Source organism: Mauremys mutica, chromosome 11, assembly GCF_020497125.1.
Source record: "Mauremys mutica isolate MM-2020 ecotype Southern chromosome 11, ASM2049712v1, whole genome shotgun sequence".
NCBI lineage: Eukaryota > Metazoa > Chordata > Testudines > Geoemydidae > Mauremys > Mauremys mutica.
In genome coordinates, this window is record NC_059082.1 from 66,680,071 (window position 1) to 66,705,543 (window position 25,473).

The 25,473-nt window shown below is 42.7% G+C and overlaps 2 protein-coding genes across 5 annotated transcripts in view; one reads left to right on the forward strand and one right to left on the reverse strand.

Moving 5' to 3' along the window:
• The window catches only part of TNFRSF17 (TNF receptor superfamily member 17), a 50,322-nt gene extending 30,440 nt beyond the window's left edge, over positions 1-19,882 (reverse strand). For all 3 annotated transcript variants that reach the window (XM_044979665.1, XM_044979663.1, XR_006572425.1), the window contains exon 1: positions 19,162-19,882. The gene's annotated coding sequence lies outside the window, so the exon portion shown is untranslated. The remainder of the gene's footprint in view (positions 1-19,161) is intronic.
• Positions 19,681-25,473, forward strand: part of GSPT1 (G1 to S phase transition 1) — a 42,757-nt gene continuing 36,964 nt past the window's right edge. The window contains exon 1 of one of the 2 annotated variants that reach the window (XM_044979662.1): positions 19,681-20,139. In XM_044979662.1, coding sequence (XP_044835597.1) covers positions 19,833-20,139 — 307 coding nt within the window. In that variant the 5' untranslated portion in view covers positions 19,681-19,832. The remainder of the gene's footprint in view (positions 20,140-25,473) is intronic. The other variant, XM_044979661.1, reaches the window with a different exon arrangement.

Consider the following 25,473-nt stretch of genomic DNA (forward strand, 5'->3'; position numbering starts at 1 on the left):
CAACCTGAAGCAAATACTCACCAGCAACCACACACCACACAACAGAAACACTAATCCAGGAACCAACCCCTGCAACAAACCCTGTTGCCAACTCCGTCTGCATATTATTCAAGGGACACCATCATAGGACCCAACCACATCAGCCACACCATCAAGGGCTCGTTCACCGGCGCATCTAACAATGTGATATATGCCATCATGTGCCAGCAATGTCCCTCTGCCATGTACATTGGCCAAACCGGACAGTCTCTACGCAAAAGAATAAATGGACACAAATCAGACATCAAGAACTGTAACATTCAAAAACCAGTAGGAGAACACTTCAATCTCCCTGGACACTCAATAACAGACTTAAAAGTCACCATTTTTCAACAAAAAAAATTCAAAAACAGACTTCAACGAGAAACTGCAGGACTGGACTTAATTTGCAAACTTGACACCATTAAATTAGGCCTGAATAAAGACTGGGAGTGGCTGGGTCACTACAAAAAATAATTTTTCTTCTGTTGATATTGACACCTTCTTGTCAACTGCTGGGAATGGGCCACATCCACTTTGATTGAATTGGCCTCATTTGCAGTACAAAAAGTAATTTTCCCTCTGTTGATATTCACCCCTTCTTGTCAACTGTTGGGAATGGACCACATCCACCCTAACTGAATTGGCCTTGGTAGCACTGACCCCACACTTGGTAAGGCAACTCCCATCTTTTCATGTGCTGTATATTTATACTTGCTTACTGTATTTTCCACTCCATGCATCTGATGAAGTGGGTTATATCCCACAAAAGTTTATGCCCAAATAAATTTGTTAGTCTAAGGTGCCACAAGGACTCCTCATTGTTTTAACATCAGAGAGTTAACCATTAATACTTTGTACCTCTATACCAACACTAATTAAGCTTCACAACATGCCTGTGCATTATTATTCCCATTGTACAGATGAGGCACAGAAAGGTTAGATGACTTGCTCTTGGTCATAAAGATGAGTTAACTGCAGAGCTAGGAATATACTCCAGAACAATGCTAAACTATTAGCCCATAATCTTTATCCCACCCATACCCCATTCAGCAAGTCCTCAGCTTTTGCCAGCTGATTTCTTCTATTAACACATGCACACACAAGAGATGGGGTTGGTGTTAGGCTTTATATTGACTTGTATTATAAATACACTAACATATGTCAATATTTGTATCAATAGTAGGATTTTCAGGGGTTCGTTGTTGTACAGTTTTATCTGGCAAAAAGTATGGGTTCACTCTTGATTTGCTAAATAACCTGCTCATTTATTGCACCTGTTTGTTTACAAAGAGTCTTTATTCTGGGTTTGCTCAATTGTTCCTAATGATTCATTATTCACTTTTTATCCAAAAATCTTTCTAATGCACTGGCTGCAAGGTGCTGCTTTGTGATCTGAACCAAAAGCTCCTAGAGTCAATGGAAGTCATTCCACTGACTTCTATGGGTGCTGGACTAGGTCACAGAAAAGAGTTTAAGAAGAATACCCTATGTCTGTAAAAAGAAAATGTAAAAATTAAGAGAAGACATTGTAGAGCTTTTAAAAAGGCTTTTCCTGTTGTCAGTGACTTTGCAAATGTACTGAGTTACAACAATGCTAACGAACTATTGTGTATTAGCATGCTACCATTTTGAGAATATATTTTCTACAGTTAGACATGAAAAAAGCCTTTACAGATTTATAGTTCTCAAGTGTATAAAATGCATTCAAATGTTCTGTCATTTTTTCTGTAATGAACTATGAGGATGCCCATCTTCGTACTTCATTCTAAAGTATGGCCAGAGGTCCTGGAGTGGCACATTTCATTGGCAGAACATAAGTAGTAACATGACTGTACTGCAGATGACATTTCTTCTTAGTGCCCACATTTGCAAGCCTTGATCTCATTTTATGATCATTGGTCTGTTTTGACATCTGGAAAGGCTTAGCACTGGTAAAAATCCTAGTGTTAGTGCCCATTTTAATTCACTGGGTAGGATGAAACTGGAATTTTTTTCTGTATTTATCCACCGATTCCACCCTCAGTCCAGACTCTTGTTTCCAAATCCAGTTCATGTTGTTGTGGCTGCAGTTCCACTGATGTTGAAAGAACTTAGTCATACGACAAGGGTGAGGAGAATTTAGTCTTTAAAGTGTGAAAAGAAGCTATTGAGTGTTTCAACCCTGAGATAATAGGAATGTATTTCTGCCATATAAATTGTGAATGGACAATCCAAAAGAATATTATATTAGCAGTTAAACATGCAGGCTGAAATTCACCCCTGCACAGAGAAACAACTCGAGGACTATGCAACACGTAGGCCCTAAAAAATAGGGCCTTGTGCGAGCCCTCTATATGAAGGTGAACTTCACCCATACTATACCAGCATCAGATTCTGTAAATCTAACTGTAGAGGGTACCCAGGAATATAGCCCCATGTAATTCCCATCATTGTAGTAGTCCTAAAAGCTAGGTAAGTTTGGCATACAAACAGTAAAAGCTTCAGTGTTTCTCCTTCTCCCTAATGATTACCACATTTTCTGTGGCCTTTTTAGCAAAGCTTTGTGGAAGACAGGAGATGCTACATACAGTAATATCATGAAAAGCCTTAAAACTGTCTTGATTAAATAACAGAGGGGTAGCCGTGTTAGTCTGGATCTGTAAAAGCAGCAAAGAGTTCTGTGGCACTTTATAAACTAACAAACGTATTGGAGCATGAACTTTTGTGGGTGAATACCCACTTCGTTGGATGCATTTTTTTTTATTAAATAAGTGTTTTTAGAAATCTCACTTCCTTTATCAACAACCATGTGTTTCTTAATTCTGTGCAGGGCTGGCTCTAGAGCCCAGCGGGGCAAGCACCCGCCTGGGGCGGCCCTTTCCCGGGGGGGCGGCAGGCTGGGCCGGCGGACCTGCCGCAGTCATGCCTGCGGGAGGTCCACCGGAGCCGTGGGAGCAGCGGACCTGCCGCAGGCATGACTGCGGAGGGGACGCTCGGCCGGCGGCTCCAGTGGACCTCCCGCAGGCATGACTGCGGACGGTTCGCTGGTCCCGCGGCTCGGTTGGATCTCCCGCAGGCATGACTGCGGCAGCTCAACCAGAGCCGCCGGACCAGCGAACCGCCCGCAGCTGCGGGAGGTCCAGCCGAGCCGCGCGACCAGCGGACCCTCCGCAGTCATGCCCGCGGGAGGTCCGCTGCTCCCGCGGCTCGAGGGCGCCTCCCGGGCATGACTGCTTGGGGCGGCCAAATTTGTAGAGCCGCCCCTGATTCTGTGGTTTGGAGTAGAGGGGTGAATTGTATCTTGTGGCGAGAGGGGGCACACTTTGGTTATAAACAAGGAAAGAAGACTGTAAAGGATTTTGCATGTTAATTAACTTTTATGTACAAGAAAGAACAATGCCCTTCCTTAAGCACAGCACTGTATAATATGTCATGCAGGCATTCAGTGGGATCAAGAGCAACAGGATTTCACCTGTTTGGCTCAGCACATTTTAATTAGGGCTTGTCTACACTTGAACCATTGCACTGGCACAGCTGCAATGCCTCAGCTGCTCCGCTGTAGTGCTTCGGTGTAGACACTACGTATGCTGACAGGAGGGGTTCTCCCACTGGCGTAGATAATCCACCTCCCCGAGAGGCAGTACTTAGGTTGAAGGAAGAATTCTTCCCTCAACCTAGCGCTGTCTATGGGGCTAGATCAGCTTAACTATGTTGCTTGGGTCTGTGAATTTTTCATACCTCTGAATGAAGTAGCTGGGTCGACCTAACTTTTTAGTGTAGACCAGGCCTTAGAGCACTGCTTCCAAGAGAGTGATGTTGTTGTTTACAATGTTGCTACATCTGGTACTTCAAAAAAGATTAAAGACCAAAACAACTAGACACAGAAATGTTCTTTAAACATAGTAATTAAAATACCAATGGTGCAAACACTTGTTAGCTAAACATCAGAAAACTTCCTGCAATCATTACATTGAAAGCTTATTTAACTAGGAATTGAATTACAGAAAACAATATAGTGTATGGTATGGAAAAAGCAGTGTTCATAGATTGTAAACTCTATGGGTCACAGACCATCTTTTCATTTATTTATAAAGAGCCAAGTACACCAATAGTATTATACTTTGAATGATGTATAACAATGTAGAACAATGAATAATACAGTAGTTGTGCCAAATAAATTTGGATTGAGTTGTACTTGGTAGAATCCTATAAAACCATATTTTTCTTATAGTTACAATAGTGTCTGCAGAATATACACTTTAATTTGGAAAAAAAAAGTTATTGGGCCTGTGGTTTCAAAGATAATCTTCCATGCATTGCTTCCAGATGATGATAAAGAGACACCTGGACAGATATTATGAGTGGCATCATCATGATGAACACTAGCATGAAAAAACTGAGATGACCCATTTCTAGTTAATCCAGGCAGTTTATGTGCTTTTACACTCATTTTTGTAGAAGACTATTATCTTGCATTGTGAATTAATATTCGAGCTGCTCCATTACATACTAAAAAAATTAATCCTATGCCTTCTACATGCTAAACATCTTTTTGAGATGCTAAAATTTAGCTTCACTTTCATTTAATTTGATTTCTAACAGACTTCATTTAATCTGTCAAGGGATTTTCCTTAAACTATTTGGGCTCAGCCCTGATAGACCTGGGGCATCACTCCAATACTGACTTTCAGCCAGACCCCTGTCCACAGACTTGAACACAGCTGCATACTTCCTTCCTGAAAGAGAAATACAGCTACATTTTAAAATAAGAAGCGCCAGTACAGTTGTTAGCATAAACATTCTTGTGCTGGTTTGTTTTAACTAGTTCCTTTTTAACATTCTATTCTACTAATCCAATTACTTTCACTCTGAGACATGTATGTGCTCTGCTTAAAGGAAGAGAAAACTAACAAATTCTGGACAGATTTTTGGTGCATTAAGTATTGATAACCGTCCCTTTGAGTAGACAGGATTTTCTGTTCAAAGGTTCAAATAGAAATATAAGAACATAAGAACAGCCGTACCGGGTCAGACCAAAGGTCTATCTAGCCCAGTATCTGTCTACCGACAGTGGCCAATGCCAGGTGCCCCAGAGGAAGTGAACCTAACAGGCAATGATCAAGTGATCTCTCTCCTGCCATCCATCTCCATCCTCTGACAAACAGAGGCTAGGGACACCATTCCTTACCCATCCTGGCTAATAGCCATTTATGGACTTAACCACCATGAATTTATCCAGTTCTCTTTTAAACGCTGTTATAGTCCTAGCCTTCACAACCTCCTCAGGTAAGGAGTTCCACAAGTTGACTGTGTGCTGCGTGAAGAAGAACTTCCTTTTATTTGTTTTAAACCTGCTGCCTATTAATTTTATTTGGTGACCCCCTAGTTCTTGTATTATGGGAATAAGTAAATAACTTTTCCTTATCCACTTTCTCCACATCACTCATGATTTTATATACCTCTATCATATCCCCCCTTAGTTTCCTCTTTTCCAAGCTGAAGAGTCCTAGCCTCTTTAATCTTTCCTCATATGGGACCCTCTCCAAACCCCTAATCATTTTAGTTGCCCTTTTCTGAACCTTTTCTAGTGCCAGTATATCTTTTTTGAGGTGAGGAGACCACAAGCAAATAGCCAAGCAACAAATTCTTTCTGCTCTTAGGGCTCCATAATTGAACCTTCACTAGCATTTTGTGCATCTGCTATTCTTTCAAAGGTAAAAAAACAGTTTCTCTGGCTTATCAGAGAGGTTTTACAATTAATTTCACTTAGTTCTCTCAAGTCTCTCCAATTTTTAACTGCCATCCTTTCAGGTGGAGGCTCTGGCATTAGATCAATCTCTGTCATTTGCTTAAGTGTGTTGTCTGATCATGTCTCATAACTTTTCCACAGCAATTAGTGATGGCAATTGCAGAACAAAGCCTAATGTATATTAAAGCAACTGTGTTTTAGTGTCATTACATAGTGTCTCTTTAAATTGACGTAGCCCACCTTTGCTTCACTTGAGTGTGTTTTCTCTCTGTATGTGGAGCTATCTATTTGTATAAGTATGGGTCCTCATCGCTATAGTATCCCAAAACAAACTGGTCAATTCTACCTTGAACACTTGGTAAGTGAGGTTTTTCTGAGAACCAGATAAATGTTTACTCCTTTCAAACTTATTTTTCTCATACAGAAGTCTGCATATTATGCTGTGAAAAACTGCCACTCTGTATTTTTAATTCCATGTAATTGAGAATGCATCCTCTCCCAAACACCGCCACCACTAAATAAATAAAAATTGTAGGATTCTATCTTTCAGATAAGACACAAAACCAAGGTCCTGATTGTTTATAGCACTTATCAGAAAAGTCTCCTGACCAAATCTAATTTGGGACATTCTGGCTGCTTGACAGTGGAATATCGAATTCTTCTCATGTTTCTTTCCTAAAGTGTTATGTAATATTGCTCTGTAGTGTTAATCAGCTGCTGCATTTCACCCAAGAAGTTGTATTTGAAGGGTGGATAAAATGTTCCTAAATTATTATTATTTGTGTATCAGTTTGTAGGGCATTTGGGGATGTAAGGCACTACTTAAATGTAAGCTATTACTAACATTTAATGATAATTCTTACTATGATCTCATTTGTGAACTAGCAGGACTACTTTCCTGATGAGTTCTATAAGGGAGTTTGATTAATCCTCTTAATCAATTAATCCTGCTGGAAAGGTACTGTCCTTCTCAAAAACATTGTCTTGTGGTTAAGGCACCAAATTGGGACGATGGAGACCTGCATTCAATTTCCAGCTCTGCCACAGACTCCTGGAGCACAGCCCTTGGGAAGATTTTCAAAGGTATGAAGAGTAATTATGCACCAAACTCTCTATTTACAAAAGAAAATATTTGTAAGTCAATAGGAGTAGCATATATTAAAGACCTAACACAGATCTCCATACCTAATGGGCAAAATGCTCACTCCTACTGAAAATTCTGGGAGGGGAGAAAGGGAGAGGAATGTGCTCCTATATGTCTGCATGGAATTAGTGTTGCATCCCTTCCTCATGGGGAAGAGTTTGCAGTCTGTAAGGTGCCTACTATCTTGGCTGCTGAACACTCATGTACAGGCAGGAGGTACACCTAGAAGCCCTGTGGAGCTTAAGGACATACAGGGAAACGTAGAGAGGCCTCCATCCCATACTACTCCCCAGAAATTCATTTATACCTTGCAGCACAGCTCATTCAGGAGTCATGCAGCCATTAGCTCCCCACCATCCATGCCATGCCAGACAAGAAAGACAGGTACTTTTAAAAACTGAGTTAGCTAACATGATTTGAAACACCTCATAACACCTTGCACTGTATATACAGATTAAAACCTCTGAAATTGTGCAGGCTCTTGTCTACATTACAGTTTTTTACCTCACCAATTAACATGAGTTAGTTAGCTAGGCTGCTCTGGACATTTCACATATGTCTCTTCCAGGACATGTTAATTTACCCTAGGCCAGTGGTTTCCAAACTGGGGTTCGTGGACCCCTGGGCGTTCGCAAAATGTTACAGAGGGTTCTTGGGAAAAAATTCCCTAATGGTGGACTGAGCTGTCCCTAGGGACCCCAAGCAACACTGGGCCAGCAGCCCAGAGCCCCTGGCCTTCCAAGAGTTAACCAGATCGAAGCAAGCATGTCTATCACACTGAGGAGATTTAAACTTCAAGACTCCTTATAAGAAATGGAAAAGGAGGTGGATATTTTTTGCTGTTTTTAAAATTAAATAGGCAGCTAGTATTGTTTTTAAAATTATCATCAAGAACAAGTTTAAGCTTTGTTGTAACGTGTGTTGTTTGCCTGGACTGCTCAAGACCTGAAACCTTGTGTAGGAGGAACTCTTTGAGTTGGCTTCTTAAATACCTTCATGCTGTTTCACATCTGATACTCCTTGATGAAACATAGGAGCCTTGTCTTATAACAGGCTTATTCAAAGTGATACAAGCTACAAATGTGAGATCTTGGAAAAGTGTTGACATTTTCATAATTTAATACAAATACTGTAATGATAAATAAATAAATAATAATAATAATAAATAGTATGTAATAAGCATGTCATAAAAACAAATTTTATATTTCCAAGATCACTACTTTTATTATTTATACTGCAGTAAAGGAGAAAATCCCTGGAAATATTCATTTTTAGGAGGGGGTTCATGAGACTTGACATTTTAGTGAAAGGGGTTCACAGGTTGTTAAAGTTTGGGAACCACTGCCCTAGGCTGAGCTCTGTACTGTCACCTTCATAATAACAAGAGGTCTTACTTTCTCTTATAATCTATACTGCTCCTCTTACTATAATCTCAAACACTGCAATTTTTGTCCCTGAGATTTTGCCTGCAGAATGAAAGCACTTCCAGTCTCACAATATGCTTTATACCCTGAGGCCAAATACTATCTGAAGGCATATTTTCATCAGCAGTGATAATGTGCTGTGCTGTAAATATTGCTGTAGTATAACAGGAGTCAACTAGAATAACACGGCTGCTACTCTGAAACTTTACCATCTGTTTGTATTTGAACTGAACACTGGAAATAAAATAAAATAAAATAAACCCCAAAGCTTCACTGATAGAGCCAAAATTCCTAGCATAACAGAAACCAAAATGGATTGAATTAAATTAAAAGGCAGCGCCATTCTGGCTGCTGTCGCCCAAACAGACTCTGCAGAAAGTTTGAAAGCTGATGGGAGGGGAGACTTCTGAAGAGAGCTCACGGGAGAGATTCATACAGGCACAGTGGCTTCAGGCCTCACCATCCATTTCCTTAACAGATCTGGTCTAGGATGCTCATCTTATCAAAAAGAGGACAGCTGACATTAGTCATAAGTTCATACTAGATACTATGGTCCTTTTTTAAGGGAAGGGGCATTTATCAGCTTCCATTACAAACATCAGCTACTTCATCAGGGTGTAGGATTTTCTGTTAGACCATCTATTTGTTCAATAAAAGCAAATGTCAACAACAAATGGTGCACTTCACACTTGTACATTATTTAGTGGAAAAGAGCTGAAGGTACAAATACTCAGTTAAAATTGAACTGTTCTAGATCAAGATACAGTATTTCAGCTTCAAACATACCAGGTCTGTTGATATACCTACATTTCCAACATCTCCAATTAGAGTTCCAGGGTAGGATCAACTCTTAGGCCTGGTCTACACTACAAGTTTAGGTTGAATTTAGCAGCGCTAAATCGAATTAACCCTGCACTCGTCCACACAACTAAGCCATTTACTTCGACATAAAAGGCTCTTAAAATCGATTTCTGTACTCCTCCCCGACGAGGGGAGTAGCGCTGAAATCGACATTGCCGGTTCAAATTAGGGTTAGTGTGGACGCAATTCAATGGTATTGGCCTCTGGGAGCTAACCCACAGTGCACCATTGTGACCCCTCTGGACAGCAATCTGAAATCAGATGCACTGGCCAGGTAGACTGGAAAAGCCCCAGGAACTTTTGAATTTCATTTCCTGTTTGCCCAGCCTGGAGAGCTGATCAGCACAGGTGACCATGCAGAGTTCATCAGCACAGGTAACCATGCAGTCCTCGAATCAAAAAAGAGCTCCAGCATGGACCGTATGGGAGGTACTGGATCTGATCGCTGTACAGGGAGAGGATTCCGTGCTAGCAGAACTATATTCCAAAAGATGGAATGCCAAAACATTTGAAAAAGTCTCCAAGGGCACGATGGAGAGAGGACACAATAGGGACTCACTACAGTGCCGCGTGAAAGTTAAGTAGCGCAGACAAGCGTACCAGAAAACCAAAGAAGCAAATGGACGGTCCGGTGCAGAGCTGCAGACATGCCGCTTCTACGTTGAGCTGCATGCCGCCACCACTACCCCACCTCCGACCGTGGATTCCAAGGAGGGGGTACTCTCAGCCATGCCTGAGGATTTTGCAGACGGGGAAGATGATGAGGAGGAGGAGGACGAGCTTGCGGAGAGCACACAGCACACCATTCTCCCCAACAGCCAGGAGCTTTTTCTCAGCCTGACTGAAGTAGCCTCCCAACCCTCCCAAGGCGGTATCCCATACCATGAAGCCATAGAAGGGATCTCTGGTGAGTGTACCTTTGTAAATATAAAACATTGTTTAAAAGCAAACATTTTTAAATGATTAATTTGCCTTGAGGACTTGTGATACATTCGCGGCCAGTACAGCTACTGGAAAAGTCTGTTAACGTGTCTGGGGATGGAGCGGAAATCCTTCAGGGACATCTCCATGAAGCTCTCCTGGAGGTACTCCAAAAGCCTTTGCAGAAGGTTTCTGGGCAGGACAGCCTTATTCCGTCCTCCATGGTAGGACACTTGACCACGCTGTGCTAGTAGCAAGTAATCTGGTATCATTGCATGACAAAGCATGGCAGCATATGGTCCCGGTGTTTGCTGGCATTCAAGCAACATCCGTTCTTTATCTTGCTGTGTTATCCTCAGGAGAGTGATATCGTTCATGGTAACCTGGTTGAAATAAGGGAATTTAATTAAGGGGATAGAGGTGGCCATTTCTATGGGGCTGTTTGCCTGTGGCTGAAAAGAAATCCTTCCCTGCAGTTAGCCAAGCGGTGCCGGGGGGGGGGGGGGCATTGGTGTTGAGCTGTTTGTGTTTGGCTAGCAGGGATCTTCCCTGATATCAGCCACACGGTGTGGGGAGGGGTAAAGTGACCATCCCAGAGAACTGGATGGGGGGGGTGTTGTTTGATTTCTGCTGCTGCACATTAACACGGAAACTGCAGCACTCAACGGGTTTTGCTTGGTACAGGAAAGGAGGGCGCTGCTTTTATGAAGGTTGCAGAAGCCGAAAGACAATGGCTTACCATGGCCGCATGCAAGGCAAATTCTGTTGCCCGGCATCTGTGATCTCTAACATCAAAGCCGCAGGCACTCAATATTAAGATGCAAAATGTGATCTTGTACCAAAATCACATGTGCTACGTAATGTGAATAGTGTTGTTCACCGTGAAAGAGTACCGTGCACCCTGCCACTCCACCCCAGTGGACAGCCCAAGCAAAAGGCTGTCATTCAATAAGTTTTGAAGTGGCCTTTTCCTTCCTTCCCTCCTCCCCTCCTCCCACACCCCACCCGGGCTACCTTGTCAGTTCTCTCCCTATTTTTATAATCAGTTAATAAAGAATACATGTTTTTTAAATGATAGTGACTTTATTTCCTTTGAAAGCAAGCTGTGATCGAAGGGGGAGGGTGGGTGGTTTACAGGGAATGAGTCAATCAAGGGGGCAGGTTTTCATCCAGGAGAAACAAACAGAACTCTCACACTGTAGCCTGGCCAGTCATGAAACTGATTTTCAAAGCTTCTCAGATGCGCAGCGCTTCCTGATGTGCTCTTCTAATCACCCTGGTGTCTGGCGGCGCGTAATCAGCGGCCAGGCAATTTGACTCGACCTCCCACCCTGCCATAAATGTCTCCCCCTTACTCTCACAGAGATTATGGAGCACACAGCAAGCAGCAATAACAATGGGAATATTGGTTTGGCTGAGATCAGAGCGAGTCAGTAAAGTGCGCCAGAGTCCCTTTAAACGTCCAAATGCACATTCTACTACCATTCTGCATTTGCTCAGCCTATAGTTGAACAGCTCCTGACTACTGTCCAGGCTGCCTGTGTATGGCTTCATGAGCCATGGCATTAACGGGTAGGCTGGGTCCCCAAGGATAACTATAGGCATTTCCACATCCCCAGCAGTTATTTTCTGGTCTGGGAAGTAAATCCCCTGCTGCAGCCTTTTAAACAGATTAGTGTTTCTGAAGACGCGAGCGTCATGAACCCTTCCCAGCCATCCCATGTTGATGTTGGTAAAATGTCCCTTGTGATCCACCAGTGCTTGCAGCACCATTGAAAAGTACCCCTTGCGGTTTATGTACTGGCTGCCCTGGTGCTCCGGTGCCAAGATAGGGATATGGATTCCATCTATCACCCCACCACAGTTAGGAAATCCCATTGCAGCAAAGCTATCCAATATGACCTGCACATGTCCCAGAGTCACTACCTTTGGTAGCAGCAGCTCAGTGATTGCTTTGGCTACTTGCATCACAGCAGTCCCCACAGTAGATTTGCCCACTCCAAATTGATTCCTGACTGACCGGTACCTGTCTGGCGTTGCAAGCTTCCACAGGGCTATCGCCACTTGCTTCTCAACTGTGAGGGCTGCTCTCATCTTGGTATTCTGGCGCTTAAGGGCAGGGGAAAGCAACTCGCAGAGTTCCAGGAAAGTGGCCCTACACATACGAAAGTTTCGCAGTCACTGAGAATCGTCCCACACCTGCAACACTATGCGGTCCCACCAGTCTGTGCTTGTTTCCGGGGCCCAGAATCAGCGTTCCACGGCATGAACCTGCCCCGTTAACACCATGATCTCCAAAGCGCTGGGGCCTGCGGTTTGAGAGAATTCTGTGTACATGTCCTCATCACTCTCGTCGCCGCGCTGCCACCTCCTCCTCGCCTGGTTTTGCAGGTTCTGGTTCAGCATAAACTGCACGATAATGCGCAAGGTGTTTACAATGTTCATGACTGCTGCATTGAGCTGAGCGGGCACCATGCTTGCTGTGGTATGGCGTCTGCACAGGTAACCCAGGAAAAAAGGCGCGAAACAGTTGTCTGCCATTGCTTTCACGGAGGGAGGCAGGGAGGGAGATGGGGGACTGAGGACATGTACCCAGAACCACCCGCAACAATGTTTTTGACCCCATCAGGCACTGGGATCTCAACCCAGAATTCCAATGGGCGGGGGAGACTGCGGGAGCTATGGGATAGCTACTCACAGTGCAACGCTCCGGAAGTCGACACTAGCCTCAGTACTATGGACGCACACCACCGAATTAATGTGCTTAGTGTGGCCACATGCACTCGACTTTATATAATCTGTTTCCAAAAATTGAATTCTGTAAAATTGGTGTAATCCCGTAGTGTAGACATACCCTTAATACCCCGAAGTTAAACCAGTATCATGATATAACATATCAGCTGAGAACTGGGACAACATAGATATCTTTAAAGGCTGGGCTAAACACTGACTTTACATCAATTTAACTGGATTAATTTCTAAATGCTTACAATTCCCTGGTATAGGCACTCTTAACCAAATTAAGTTAAATCAATGTTAGCCACTCTATTCTGGTTCTGCCCCAGACTCACTACGTAACTTTAGGAAAATCACCTAGAACAAAACTTTTGAACATGTTTGCTTAAAGGCACACATCTAAATCTACATTTAGGTACTATAAGACAGAAGGGCTATGTACAACAAACAGCAACTCCCACCTGATAATTTCCTACTACATACTACTTCTCCCTGGCACTTTTTATGGCAAACTTATTTTCCCAGCATGCCTTTCTGGGTCTTGCCTTTTACATTTGGTTGAGACACAGAACTGTAATCCTAAAGTACTGTAGTCATATTGCATCTCACTGGTACATTTTTCTCTTCCTACTGGTAAGTCTTAACTCTTTCATTTTGCTGAGTAAATGGCATGTTTTCTTAATCTTGTTTTCAGATTCACTACTCCCGTTGACTTGAAAGCACCTCTAAAAATCAGGCTACTTTTTTAAATACCTAAATGTGGATTTAGGTACCTAACTGTAGCACCAAGGTTGAATGCTTTTGCCTTATCCTGTCTCAGTTTACATAACTGTTAAAGAGGTACTTCACAGGTGTGTCTATGTGAGGCTTAATAGTTTAAAGTACTTGTAGAACCTTGAATGAAAGATACTATAGAAGTGCCAAGTATTATTACTAATATGACAAGGATAGTGTCCTCTAGTTGATTGCTGCAGAATGAACTTCTGATCTCCAAGAGCTGGGAACCCACAAAACCAGGGGTCAATTCTCTGTCCCACTATAATTTCTGTAGCTAGCTCACGTAACAATACCAGTGAAACCCCAGCAGCAAGGGTGTGGCAGCTCAAGTACATACCAAGGGTACTGTGCTACAAAGGTTTCATTACTATTATTACTGGAGCTAGCTTTGATCTACACATGTTATGATCACACCTCCCAAAATTCAGTGTAGATTAGTCTCTCTGTACCTCAGTTCCCCACTTGTAAACTGGAGATGTGCTTCTCTACCTCCTAGGTTATTGCAAAGATAAGTACACTAAAAGATTGTGAGATGCTCAGATATTATGGTAATGAAGGCCATATAAGTACCTATGATAGATATGTACAGGCTAATTATTACTGAAAGACCTTTTAAACTTTTTCATCTCCCTTGCATTATGGGTCTTTTTACATTTATGAAGAAAACCTAATGAGGCAATCATGCTGCAATGATGACAGAATCTGTATGTAAATCAATAATCTAATTCAATTTAAGGAATGGCATCAGTCCATTACAAGAATTTTGGCAGCAAACATGGGTGGTTCTAGAATAAAAAATTCTTCAACAAAAAAAATACGTAAGAGCTTTTACTTACAATTTTAGTTTAAATGGCTGGATGATACAATGGGACTATTTGAAAAAGTAAAAAGCTTTATATTGCTGAGACACCTCAATAAAACATCACTATCTATATTCCAACAGATATTACCCAGTTAAGTAATCATGATTCTACTTGTTTGCTTAGCTCTTGTTTTTAAGTACTGCCTAATACTCCAGGTTGAAAACACTGAAAGTTATCAGCTCAATTAAAACCTTAGGGTTTCGCTTTACTCACCTCTTATGCATGAAGAAGCCTGCAGAACAGGTTTGCACACCCTTAGGAACACCTGGGAGAACCACAACAGCTTCTGAAACTATGTCTGACTATCACAGTATCTAGGAAATAAGTGTCAGGCTTGACAGACACTGCAAGTAACTTTTCTTCCATTCAGAAAGTCTCTGAGGCTTCTGGCAACATGTACTCTGGAAACTATCAAACCTGTTTGCATTTATGTGCCAACCCCTACCAGCCATCCCCTGCGCCTCCTCCTTCCCCCCACCCCCAGACACACACACACAAACAAACCCATGAACAATGGAGAAGAGGCAAGAACAGAGTTCAGGGATGCTTAGGGATGCCAAATCCAAGTTGTATTTCAGATGCTTTGAAGTCCAATCTTCTAAGACATGCCAAAACATATGTAATAAGACAGTACTGCCCACAAGCTCTGTGTGCAAGTAATTATCTCAAGGCAGACACTGGCAGAACTAAAATCCTTTCCCCACAAAGGAAGTAGCCAGCAGAAGTGACACATCTCCAAGCTGTTAACAAAAGAGAGACTCTGGAAGCCTTTCTAAATGGGGCAAAAGAACTGAGAAAATCCCTTTCGTGTAAGGCATTTGGTTGAAGGTAAGAGCTCACTTGACTTCTCAGTAAAGTCAGAACTCACATAATAATAGGCTTACCAATTGGTAATGTGATAGTTATAAAACTGAGCAAATAAGGGCTTATCCACAACTAAAGGGAAACCATAAAATAAAAATTTACTAGATACCAAATAGCCAGAAAATGTCACTTATTAACCAGAAGCCAATACAAAAATTCATGGAAAGTTGGGGCACCAGAGAAGTCCTGGTAAGAAGCCAAGCCTGCCTTCCTTCCCACCAGGTGGAGGGTGTTGGGACTTCTTTCAGGGTGCTCCTACCTATAACTCCTTGCTCAGATCTATTTTTCATATATCAGGGGGTAGCCGTGTTAGTCTATATCCACAAAAACAACAAACAGATTTATTTGGACGAAAGCTTATGCCCAAATAAATCTGTTAGTCTTTAAGGTGCCACCAGACTCCTTGTTATTTTTCATCTGTTTTCTGGCTATTAAGTATCTTGCTTTTGCCCCCAGGCTCCTTTGGATGCTGAAAGAAGAAGGATCACTCTTTTCCCACTCCAAACCCAGAGACCCCATGACTGTTCAGGGGTAGTACTAATTTTGGCAGATTCAAAGAGCGGGAAAGTGACCTCCACTACTCTACTCTTCCTCAGAATTCTGGTTGTTGTCAGGTGGGGGGAGGTCCTTTTTTTCAAGTCCATGTCTCATATGGTTAGCACCTAGACTATATCCTGCTGCTCATAACCCTCCCATATGGCAGCTGTATAAAAATGAGATGACTCATTCATTTTACTAAGTTCTGAATAGTCCAGTAGTGAAACAGATTTAAGTCTCCTTAATTTCACTCTTGAAGAAATCTCTGAGCAGCAACAGAAGCCCTGGAAATGCTACTGCATACTCAAGAAAATAGCACTGCATCAGGTCACAATTGGAGTTTTTTTCATAACCATAATACTTTTTTAATGGGAGTCTAGATTCTTCAGAAATTGATGGAGCTGGCCCTTTTCACGATAGGGAGAGCTTTGCTCTTGGCAGAGGAATGATTTTTAAGTCTACATACTTTAGAAATTTATTGTTTTAGTAGTACCTATTTTACTCAGTTTTAAACAACTCATGACCTAATTACTTACATTTCAATCTTTTGCCTCCTATGTTATGTGGGATCAAATGGAGAAGGAAAAATAACAAATGGTGGTACTTCACGCTCTGCCTACGAATGAAGCTCCACCCCTTGAAATGTACTCACAGCATATAGTTGGGGAGATGCTCAAAATATGATCATGAGCTTGCCTCCCACTGGGTGTGGCTCAGATGTCCTATTGAACACCCCCCCGGCGGTGCCACCCATGGTTAAGATATATATCCCAGACTTTCTCATCAGAGCATATTCTGTGGTATCTGAGTGCCTGGTCATTATATAATGCCTGCATCTGTAACTTTCACTACATGCATCTGAAGAAGTGAGGTTTTTACCCACGAAAGCTTATGCCCAAATAAATCTGTTAGTCTTTAAGGTGCCACCAGACTCTTTGTTGTTTTTGTGGCTATATATAAATTTCTTGGTGTGTTTGAGGTGGTAACTGGATCTGTGAAGGTGGGTGTGGTGATCCATGGGTTTCTTGTATATAGCTGTCTGTGGCGTTCCATTATTGGAGCTGATTATGTTGTCCAGGAAGTTGATCCTAGTGTGGGAGTGTTCTAGACATTGTTTGATGGATGGGTGGTGGTTGTTGAAGTTGTGGTGGAAACTTATGAGGACGTGTAGGTCCTCTGTCCAGAGGATGAAAATATTATTGATGTATCTCAGGCATATGATTGGTTTAGTGGTGCATTTGTTTAGAAATTTGTCCTCAAGGTGGCTCATGGAGATATTGGCAATTTGGGGAATCATCCTAGTAACCAGAGCTGTTCGCACCGTTTGGACAAAGTGCTTGTTGTTGAATGTAAAATTGTTATGGCTGAGGATGAAACAGATGAGTTTGGTTATGTCTGGGGTGGATATCTGAAGTATTGTCCATTGTCCTATAAATATCTGAGATAGGCAGCAATGCCGTCATTGTGAAAGATGTTGGTGTACAGGGAAGTGATATCCCCGGTGACAGGGATGGTGTTCTGAGGGAGATTGTTAATTTTATGGCATTTCTGGAGGAAGTTGGTTGTGTCCTGGAGCAAGCTGGCCCTTTGTGTGGTGAGTGGTTATAGACTAATACAAGGGTAGGCAACCTATGGCACACGTGCCGAAGACGGCACACGAGCTGATTTTCAGTGGCACTCATGCCGCCCGGGTCCCGGCCACCAGTCTGGGGGGCTCTGCATTTTATTTTAATTTTAAATGAAGCTTCTTAAACATTTTAAAAACCTTATTTTCTTTATATACAACAATAGTTTAGTTATATATTATAGACTTCTAGAAGGAGACCTTCTAAAAACATTAAAATGTATTACTGGCACGCGAAACCTTACATTAGAGTGAATAAATGAAGACTTGGCACACCACTTCTGAAAGGTTGCCGACCCCTGGAGTAATATATACTATATATCTAGAAAGAGAGAGAGGTTATATAGAGTAATTTAAATACTTGCAAATTCCATTCCATTTATTCACAAAATGTCAATGAATATTTAATAATTTGGTCAAGGGAATTAACCACTGAGGATATGCCTACAGGGCAAAGATAAACCCGCTGCTGGCCTATGCCAGCCGACTCAGGCTTACAGGGCTGTTTCATCGCTGTGTAGACTTCCAGACTTGGGCTGGAGACTGAGCTCTGGGACCCTCTCACCTTGCAGGGCCCTAGAGCCCAGGCTCCAGCCAGAGCCCAGAAGTCTACACAGCAATGAAACAGCCTCACTGGCTGGCATGAGTCAGCAGTGGGTGTCTACTTGCTGCACAGACATACCCTTAGGGTGGGTACAAGTTCATAACAGCAGGGCGAATGTGATGGCAGGAGAGCATATGGGATCTGGTGATATCAAGATGACAGTTTGAAAAGGAAGAGGGTTTTTTCTGGTCAAGGTTTAAATTTTGATGGATAAATTATTGAGGAATTTTTCACTTCGTGAGTTATGAAGAATATGAGGGGTCTGTGAGATCAAAGCCGTGGTCTGTGTAATACAGCGTTATGTAGCATAATTTTTTTCTGTGGTTCTAATGTTTTTCTGTTTTCTTAAACTGGTAGAGTATAGAGCGTATTAAAACTTCATATTTCTATAGAACCCAAGGATCTCAAAGTGCTTAACAAGCCTTAATGAATTAAGCCGCAAGTTAACACAGTGAGATTGGTAAGCAGTATTATACCCATTTTACAAAAAGAGCCATTGATTTCTGGTGCTTCCAGTATGGTTACTTAACTTGAGACTATAAGTATTCTCAACCCAAAGTGTTAAAAAACCAACCAACCAACCATGACATTGCCTTAAAAATCATAAAAACCTTTAAAAAAATATTTTGAGTTCTTTTTATTTGCCTTCCGGGTTCTAAGCCTTTGATATACTTGTATCACTTTTTTTTTTCAGGCTTTTCTCTGCAGTCAAGAGTTACGTTATGCTATCCTTAAAAAAAAAATTAAGAAGAGTCTCATGTAATCACTTGACTCCAGGAGCTGGAGCTTTAAGAAAAAAAACACCAAATATCATGAGACTAGCCATAAAAATCATCACAGTTGGCTTCACTGCCTTGGTCCTAACCTTTTTTCAGGAGCTCTGGGCCTCCACCAGTCCAGCTTAAGTCAATGGGAGACAGAAGTCTCCACACTTCCAATTAATTGGAGCCTGCAGATGTGGACTGGAAAAGGCTTGTGTTTAGGGGGTGGAGGTCTCACATCCCCAGGAACATCTGTAGAATTGTGCATATGAGGTTACTTCATGTGACACACTCACCTGAACTTGAAAGGGGGGAAATTGAGCGCCTCCAACTTGGTAGCTCTCTGATACTATCACCACTGAAGTCCACCAGCTGCCACCCACCTTTCCTACTTCTAAGTTAGTTATGGGAAGGGTGGTTGTTCTCCCTAGTCAAGGTGGGAGAACTACATTTCCCATCCCTCTATGCGGTGGCAAAAAAAGGTTGAACAAAAGCAAATGAACAGGCAGTGCCTGCTGGGATTCGGTGTTCTCCTTCAGGCTGGCTCCCGCGAACTACATTTCCCGTCTCTCTGGCGGGAGGGAGGTGAAAGAGGCGCAAAGCCGTGAGATTAGTGCGTAAAGCCTGCCGGGAAAAGTGACCCAGTAGGCCAAGAGAACTACATTTCCCGTCTCTCCCAGTGGGAAAGGTGAATATGTGCGCGCAAAGCCTAATGGGAATCGTAGTCCCTACACCTCAGCACACTCATGTTATGGAATGGGAACCAGGGAAGAAATAACTACCAAGATGGCGGCGAACGATTCTGTCGGGAGGAGGCACAGGAACCCCGGCAGGTCACACTGCGCAGGGCGGTGGGGCACACGCGGAGTCGCTGGAGTGAGGGAGTGCTGAGTCGGTGCTGCCGCCGCCGCCGCCTTCTCCTCCCGTACGGCTTCGGAGCCGCAGAGGTTTGTGGGGCAGCCACAAAATGGAGGCGAACGGGAACGGCAGCGGGAGTAGCAGCGATTCGGCTCCCGACTGCTGGGACCAGGCGGACATCGAGCCGGCCAGCGGCGCCGACCCTGGGTCCGCCCCGCCGGCCGCAGAGGCCCAGGCCGAGCAGCAGGAGCTCCTCCTTGATGCGGCTTTCAGCCGCCAGCTCAACGTGAACGCCAAGCCCTTCGTGCCCAATGTCCACGCTGCCGAGTTCGTGCCGTCCTTCCTGAGAGGGGGGGCGGCGCCTGGACTACCGCCGCCCTCCCCCCCACCTGGCCTGCCGCCGCCCCCGCCCCACGGTAACCGCCGCCGGGGCCACGTTGCGGGGAAAGGGGGCGCGGGGGGGCCACGTGCACCGGATGGGGGAATGCAAACGTAGCCCCGGGGGCGAAGAGGAAATAAGGGAACGCGGGGGGAGGGCCTGGTGGTGCGTAGGGCCCTGGCACATTCAGGTATGAGGGGCTGCGGCCCGGGGAATAGGGCTGGGGGAGGCGATATTGGGGGATAGCGTTGGAGGAGGGGTGTGGGAGCCGAAGCCTTGGGGAGCCTTGAGGAAAAGATTGATGGGGGGGCTTGGGAGTAACATTGACAGGAGGGAAGGGGAGCGCTGGGAGGCATCACTGGAAGTGAGATGTGTGGGTATTGCTAGGGGCCATACTGGGTATGAGGACAACATGTGGGGCAGATGTAGGGAGTTTGTGTTGGAGAGACCTGGGGGCTAATATTCGTGGGGCCTGTGGGAGGGAAATGGACTGTGAGGCTGCTGAGGGGAAATGTAGGAGCAAGGGATTGGAGTCTGCGAGGAGAATTTGGGTTTGGAATCGGGAGGGGAGCTTTGAAAATGAACTTTGTAGAGGGAGAAGAGGACATCAGAGAGGCTGGTGGTACGTGGGGAACTTGAGCATAACCTTGGCGTGTGTGGAGAGGAAGAGGGGCTGAGGATCACATTGCAAAATCTAGCTAGAAGAGCCTTAGGACAGCATAGAAATATTTATTGTGACTCAGGATACAGCCACAGAGATAGGGGTGGAGTTATAGTGGAGCAGGGCAGCAGGGCACTTTGTGGCACAGTTTAGCTACTGGAGCAATGTGCTGAGCAGGTTTAGGAAGGAGACAATAGGGTATAATTTAGGAGTCTGAACAAGGGTGCGCAGTAAAGCTATCCTTATTGTCAAGAAGCAGAGATGGAGAATGGGGTAATTCAGTTTTAATTAGTACCATGTTTCACATACTATCTATATCCCAAACCCTCTCTACATTACTTTTTTTTCTTGCTTTTCATCCTGAAGGGTCAGAAAGTGCCTTAGATCAATATACTTTTGAGAGATGGGAGTGGATTGGGGGGGAGGGGGAACTGAGTGTAGAAAAGAGAGATAAGGCACAGATCTGGGTGGTAGTAGACATGACATGGCTGTGAGATTGGCCCTGTAGCTGCCACCAACAATTTCAGGGAGATCATTTATGCCTTTATGAAGAGGATCACTTTAAGCATTTAATAATCTTTCCAGTGTGACACTTTTTGTAAGGTTGTTGGGGCGGAGGGCTGTCTAGCTGGCAGGGCTCTAGATTAATATCTTGAATTTCTATATTGCCTTTCATTTCAAAGGATTTCAGCGTATTTTGCAAACAGCATATGCATGGTGTTCACTTTTTACATATGTGAAATTAAACAACAGCTACTTATTAATACCTGTTTCAAATTGAAGGAGTCTCCTTCCAAATGTCAAAAACATGGATTCATTTTCTGGCAGTTTGTCATTCATAAATTCTTATGATTACTCTTGTGATTTAGGATTTTGAAACTTTGAATATGTCATTTAAAACCTCACTATCGATTTTTTTGAAATCTTCCTTTATTCATATTAACACAATGTGTGAGAACCCTCTATTTCAGATATCAGGGTTGCAGTAATTCATAGTCACCAGTTTGTTATACAGTGTTTAATAAGCCATACCCAGCAAGAGATCATGAGTTATTAATTATTGCATGCTGACTTAGTATCTGAATGAATATCATAGTCCCCTTAATATTTAACTTCCATATGATGATGATTGAAATCAGTAACCAAACTTTCACTTATTGGCTTGTAGAAAAGTGTATAAAATATTCAATATTAAAAACTAATCTTCTGTTAAACAATTAAGTGTAAAGCTCTATGGTCGTTAAGTCTGACTTTGCATACTTTCTGATATTGTAAAATTCAGGATATGTATTATGTGGGCAGCTGACAATAGGCATGACCTTGTGCAATATCATTTAAAATATTATTTGGATAAGCTTTGGACAGACTCCTCGATTCCTGTTCAAAGAATCCATGCACTTTAATGTTCATAGATAAATGTAAATTGTGAAGGTGCTGCAAATAGTTGAAGTGGTATCAGAATTTGTATTAAGAACCCTTGAAAAATATTTGAAGTTCACGCCAATATGAAACTTGGAATTAAAATTAAAAAATAATTAAAAATATATTTTTAGATCTTGTACATAATCCATCAGAATCTTTTAAATTTAAACATAATGAAAAAGTTTACTTTTAGATCCCCTCTGCTTCTGTAACTCGCATCATCTTCTCCTCAAGGGAGAACCATCAGAGTTTTGTTCTGTACTGTGAACAAGGACTCCTGGTGGTGTTTGAAATACTGTTACCAATATTTGAATAATGGCATCTGCAGTAATTTTTTTTCCCCAGTTATTTTTATGAGGCTGGCAGTTCCTTGGTAGGAGTAGGCTGGATAATCCTTTCCCTCATTTCCTATACTGTATGTTGCCCCTTTTTTGCATTCTCACCACTTTTGAGGCCTGGGGACTCAGCTTCCATATTTCCAGATAGAGACGAGCGGAGACTTAACTGAGAGCCAATCAATATGGCCTCCTAGGTGTGGTCAACACTTAAAATTTAGATTGACCTAGCTATGTTGCTCAGGGGTGTGAAAAATTTACACCACTCAGGCCTGGGCTACAGTCGTGGGCGGGTTCGAACTAAGATATGCAACTTCAGCTACGCTATTCGTGTAGCTGAAGTCGAAGTATCTTAGTTTGACTTACCTGGCCATCCTCATGGCAGCGAGTCGACTGCTGCCATTCGCCCTCGACTCTGCTTACTCCTCCTGCCAAGGTGGAATACGGGTGTCGATTCATGGATCGATTTATCACGTCCAGACAAGATGCGATAAATCGATCCCTGATACATCGAACGCTACCCGCCGATCCGGCGGGTAGTACAGACATACCCTCAGTGCTGTAGTTAAGTCGACCTACCCCCCCCCCCCCCATGTGGATATGGCTAGGTTGGGGAAGTGGATTGCCTACATTGATGGAAAAACTAATCCTATCTATGTAGGAATTATCTGTACTATGGCGCTAAAGAGACATAGCTGCAACTGTGCAGCCATAGAGCCATAGTATAGACATGGCCTTAGTCTTTCGAAGTGGACAGTGTTCACTCCTTTCTTTCCAGCTGCTGAATACACTGCCTATGTAGCAGTACCATCTTTGGCTGATTTGGAATTTCTGGCTTGTATAATAGTCATACCTTCTAGATGTTTCAAAGGTTTAGATTGGTACATTACTAAATATTTACTTGGGTTTTCATAATATTAAGCCGTTGTCTATTAAAAGCACTTCTGTCTATCTTGGAGCAACCTTCTTCCACTATGAGGCTTTTGCAATTCCAAACAATATCTTCATTGCTGTGACCCTTTGAGACTGGGAGTACCTAGTCACGTTAAGTAATTGATGACCAAGATATTGGTGGAACCAAGATGGTTCTTTTGTGTGTTCTATTTTACTCCATTAAGTTGCCTCCTCCTACTTACATGAACATCTTAAATACATATAAAAGAGATGTTCTGGGCTCATGCGTTGTTCCTTACTTTTGTATCTCTAGAGGATTTGAGATGTTTATGCTTTAAGGAGTGAGGAAGCAGTTAAAAGAAAATGCTTTATCTAGGACAGTGGTTTTCAACCTGGGTCCGCAGACTATATCTAAGATTTCCAAAGGGGTCCATTTGAAAATTTTTAGGGGGTCCGCGAACTAAAAAAGGTTGTAAACCACTGATCTAGGATGAGTTCCTTAAGGTTACAACTCTTGTTTGGCAATCTTATCAGACATATGGGTATGAAAACAAAAGATGTGTATTTTGAAACTAAAGAACAGAAGTGAGTTAAGACTCTTGTCTTCAGTAATTTTTATTATAGTACTCTATAAAATTTAGTGTAGTCATGATGTTTTTTATTGTGCGTATTGTATTTTGTGACTCACTTTAAAATGGCTTTTAAAGATTGTTGTGGTTGTGGTATGTAAAATTTAGAAGAATTTTACATACAAAGGTGATGAGAAGAAAAACTGGAGGGTGAAAGTTGTAGAGCAAGTCAAGATGTTGAGTTACTTTTAATGTCACTAACATTTCTTTCAATGTCTTTTGTTTGCTTCTAGCAAATTTCTTAACGTATTTAGCAAGGACTCAACAAATAGGTTAAACAGAACTGAGACAACAGTTGAAAACTGTCAAAGGTCTAACACCCTTTAGGTGGCTTGGTTCTCTACATACCCTGGCTGTCACTTCAACCCTCTTTGGAGATGGTTATCTAGGAGGTGCTGGAGACCTTCAGTTTCAAATACTGTAATTAAACTGTATTCTCTCAGTCAAGGGAACTTCCATCTTTCTGGTTTCCCCAACCTGTCAACACTAATTGTCTTCTGAGGGTTGACCTCCCTCTTAGAGACCATTCTCAACCAGACACTAAGGGCTTGTCTACACTGGCAATTTACAGTGCTGCAACTTTCTGGCTCAGAGGTGTGAAAAAACACCCTGCTGAGCGCAGCAAGTTTCAGCGCTGTAAAGCACCAGTGTAGACAGTGCACTAGTGCTGGGAACTACGCCCCTCGTGGAGGTGGGTTTTTCTCCCAGTGCTGCACCACGACCACACAAGGCCCATTAAAGTGCTGTCGCGGCAGTGCTTTAGCGTTCCCAGTGTAGACTAGCCCAAAGTAACATTTTGTCTTCTGTCAAAGCCCACCATTTTGGAAATAAGGTGGTAAATTATCTGTTGTATCACTTTCTCAAAAATAGTTTAGTCAGGCACATGTCTTGTTTTCTCCAGCTTTGTATAACTTATGTGAACATTAGGCCATCTGCTCTTTAAGCAACTTTCCAAAATAATATGCATAGTCACCATCAGTCTTTGTTCAACTTAGCTCCCACTCTGCACCTTTGCAGATTAACACCTCTGCATTTTAGACAAATTATGAGTTTGCCCTAGACCAACAGCTAAGTACTCGGATAAAAATTATATAATGGCTTAAAAGTTTATATACAGTTCATTAACGTGTACATTTAAAATATCCACATATTAGCTGTCTTTTACAGACAGAATTGATTCCACAAATTTTAATGTACTTCATGTACATGTTTTCAACATCTGTGAGATCTTATTGATTGGTCACATGGAGGCAAATCTGTATCATATTACGTGTGAACAGTTCATCTCTTTGTGCGGAGTACAAAAATGTTAAATTAGCACGAAATGGAATCTTGAATCAGGTGATAACTTGACTTCATCTAGATAGCAGTAAGTCTGATTCAATGTTGATGGACTTTAGATTAGCATTTTCAAAGTTTGGTACTTAGTG